Consider the following 2,497-nt stretch of genomic DNA (forward strand, 5'->3'; position numbering starts at 1 on the left):
TTCCCTCCAACGTTGGGGGTTTCTTCTAAACCTGCTATCAATTTGCTAAAATTCTTGCATTTCATGCCACAGAAAATGCCCCCCCCCCCTTAAAAAGAAACCCCCCCACACACACTGTCACACACATAATGGAAAAGTAATGAACTTACCGTGGCAGTCAGGAGCTTCGAGAAAATCAAATTTTTTACATTCGCAGGCACATGTCTCAGTGTTCAAGGTTGACGAACCATAACACTCAGAGTGTTTGCAATCTGCCGAGAGATATAGATTGTTGTCGTAAAAAATGGCCCTATAATTTTTTTTCCAAGCAGGTGTTTTTACGCCCCCATCGACAAAATTTAGATCATTTAAGAGGCTGGCTTCTGACACTGCAAGTGTGTGCCAACCTGGGCTGAGAGGGATACAACATCTCAGTAGAAAGATGGCGATATTCGATAAAAAGTTTCTCTCCACTCGGATATCGAACTCGGGTCTCCTTCGTGAGAAAGCGAAACAACTAACTGCTACACCACAAACACCAATATGGCCATACTTGACAGGCTTGAATTCAAAAGGCTAAACAGAGAAATTAAAATTAGACATCAGATAAGAAAGAAAACTACATCTAGAAAAAGAATGTGACAAAAATCAAAGAACCTAACCACGCTCCAATTTCAAAGAACTGTTCAATCATAAATACAGAAAGACAATAATATTATAAAGCTAATATTCTTAGCAAAGTGTATCAACAGCTAAGACGGGAGAATAATGACAGACCCAGAGGAGAGATACTTGAAGGATAGCATCGTTTTGGCAGCACTATTTTCATTAGCAATATAGCTAGCAGCTACAGAGGGTAATAGTAAACTTTAGTCACCCTCAAGGAACTTACTAGGAGCAGTACGCACACCAGAGTCTCCACTCTCTGTGGAGCTGCGTTTGGGTCTTCGTAAGGTCATCGAGTGAAAGACGCTTTAACCTAATTTACAGTTGGGGATTGAACTTTACTTTTATCGCTAGAGTTATGCATGTTGTGTAAGAACAGGATAACTATAAATTCAATAAAAAGCGTAATAAATGTTTAAATGTATGAGTTTGTACGCCCACCATCGTCAAAATTTAGATCATTTAAGAAGTGGACTTACGACCCTGCTTGTAGCGCCAATCCGGGCTGAGAGGGATACACCCAAGCAGAAAGACCGACGTACTCGTGTAAAAAAATGACATGAAATCTTTAAGGACGTTGCAGCCTTATATGTCCGACGCTTAGCAAACCAAAGGTAATGTTGCTGCACATTTCGAACAATCATATACAAATCAGAGACTTTAATTTGCTTGTTCCTCATTATGCATATTGTTGCCAACTTTTATAAGTTTTAGATTTTTTAAAAAAACCCACAATTGACAGTCTTTTAGAATAATGAATTACATCCATACTTTCTAAAGTACCCTAAAAACAGCGCGTCTTCAACAAGTTTTTAAAATATTATGACTATGGAGGCTACATGTAGGTCGCCGTGCCACCATTCGCAAAAGACGCTTAATTCTTTGCTTATTTTTAAAATGGAGTAGGGTGGAAAATTCAGGTAGGATACTACCCCGTAAGTAAGGAATCTCGGTTGAAATGATAAAATGAAACATGCGTGAAGGAGCTTCTGCAGGACAGTATTTGGGCGCCCTGTCAGTTCAGTGGTATATCAAGCTGGACTACGGAGTGGACGGCACTGGTTCGCATTCCCTACTGGAAGTTCTTGAACTCGGGTCGTTTAGTGGAGTCTTCATTACTCTCAACCCTTTCGGTTCAGTCCTACCGGAGATGGGCGTTAAATTCGAGGGACTCGCCTCTTAAATAACCTAATAGTGTTGAAAGGGGCGTTAGTTTCAAACATTTACTTACTTACCAGGCCAGTATTGGGCAGTATTCAGTGACCTGAGAAAAGCATGCTAAACCCAGAAGGTTCGAGAACTCGGGGAAAGGGGAGGGTCTCTTAGTTTGTGACCAATAAGCTAAAATTCATACACAACTTACGGCAGAAAATGTACATATACTTCGAATGTTATGTAGCTCTATGCATGAAACACAGATTATACAGAAATAATCATTAGTACTAAAATTATCCTGTTTCCTGTCATTCTATTATTTGCTTGTATAATGGGCCATCCGGTGGTTAGGCTACGTAATCGTGAGATTGAGGGTTCGGGGATTCGAGGATCAGTTCGGTTCGACGTGTCTTTGGGAAAATCACTTTACATATATTTCATATTTTCCATGTTCTTTCGGATATGGACGTTATACTTGGAGGTCTCATGCGAGCGATAGCAAAGCGCTAACCGCTATGTCTTAAATACCTAATAATACTGTTGATAGGGGCGTTAAACCTATATCATTTCATCATTTTAAAAACAAATATACCATCCTAAGTTGTGTAATAAGAGTTGGCAGTTCAGCCTCTTTTCAACGCAAAGAGGATATTAAAATGTTTTCTGTGGTACATTTGAGAGCTGGTGTAACCCGAAG

The 2,497-nt window shown here is 39.9% G+C and overlaps 1 protein-coding gene across 1 annotated transcript in view; it reads right to left on the reverse strand.

The window, feature by feature from the left end:
* The window catches only part of LOC101864297 (serotriflin), a gene marked incomplete in the record, with an annotated part of 22,052 nt that overhangs the window by 4,722 nt on the left and 14,833 nt on the right, over positions 1-2,497 (reverse strand). Inside the window, 1 exon segment of the mRNA XM_013082143.2 lies at positions 150-251. Coding sequence (XP_012937597.1) covers positions 150-251 — 102 coding nt within the window.

Source organism: Aplysia californica, unplaced genomic scaffold (genome assembly GCF_000002075.1).
Source record: "Aplysia californica isolate F4 #8 unplaced genomic scaffold, AplCal3.0 scaffold00161, whole genome shotgun sequence".
NCBI lineage: Eukaryota > Metazoa > Mollusca > Gastropoda > Aplysiida > Aplysiidae > Aplysia > Aplysia californica.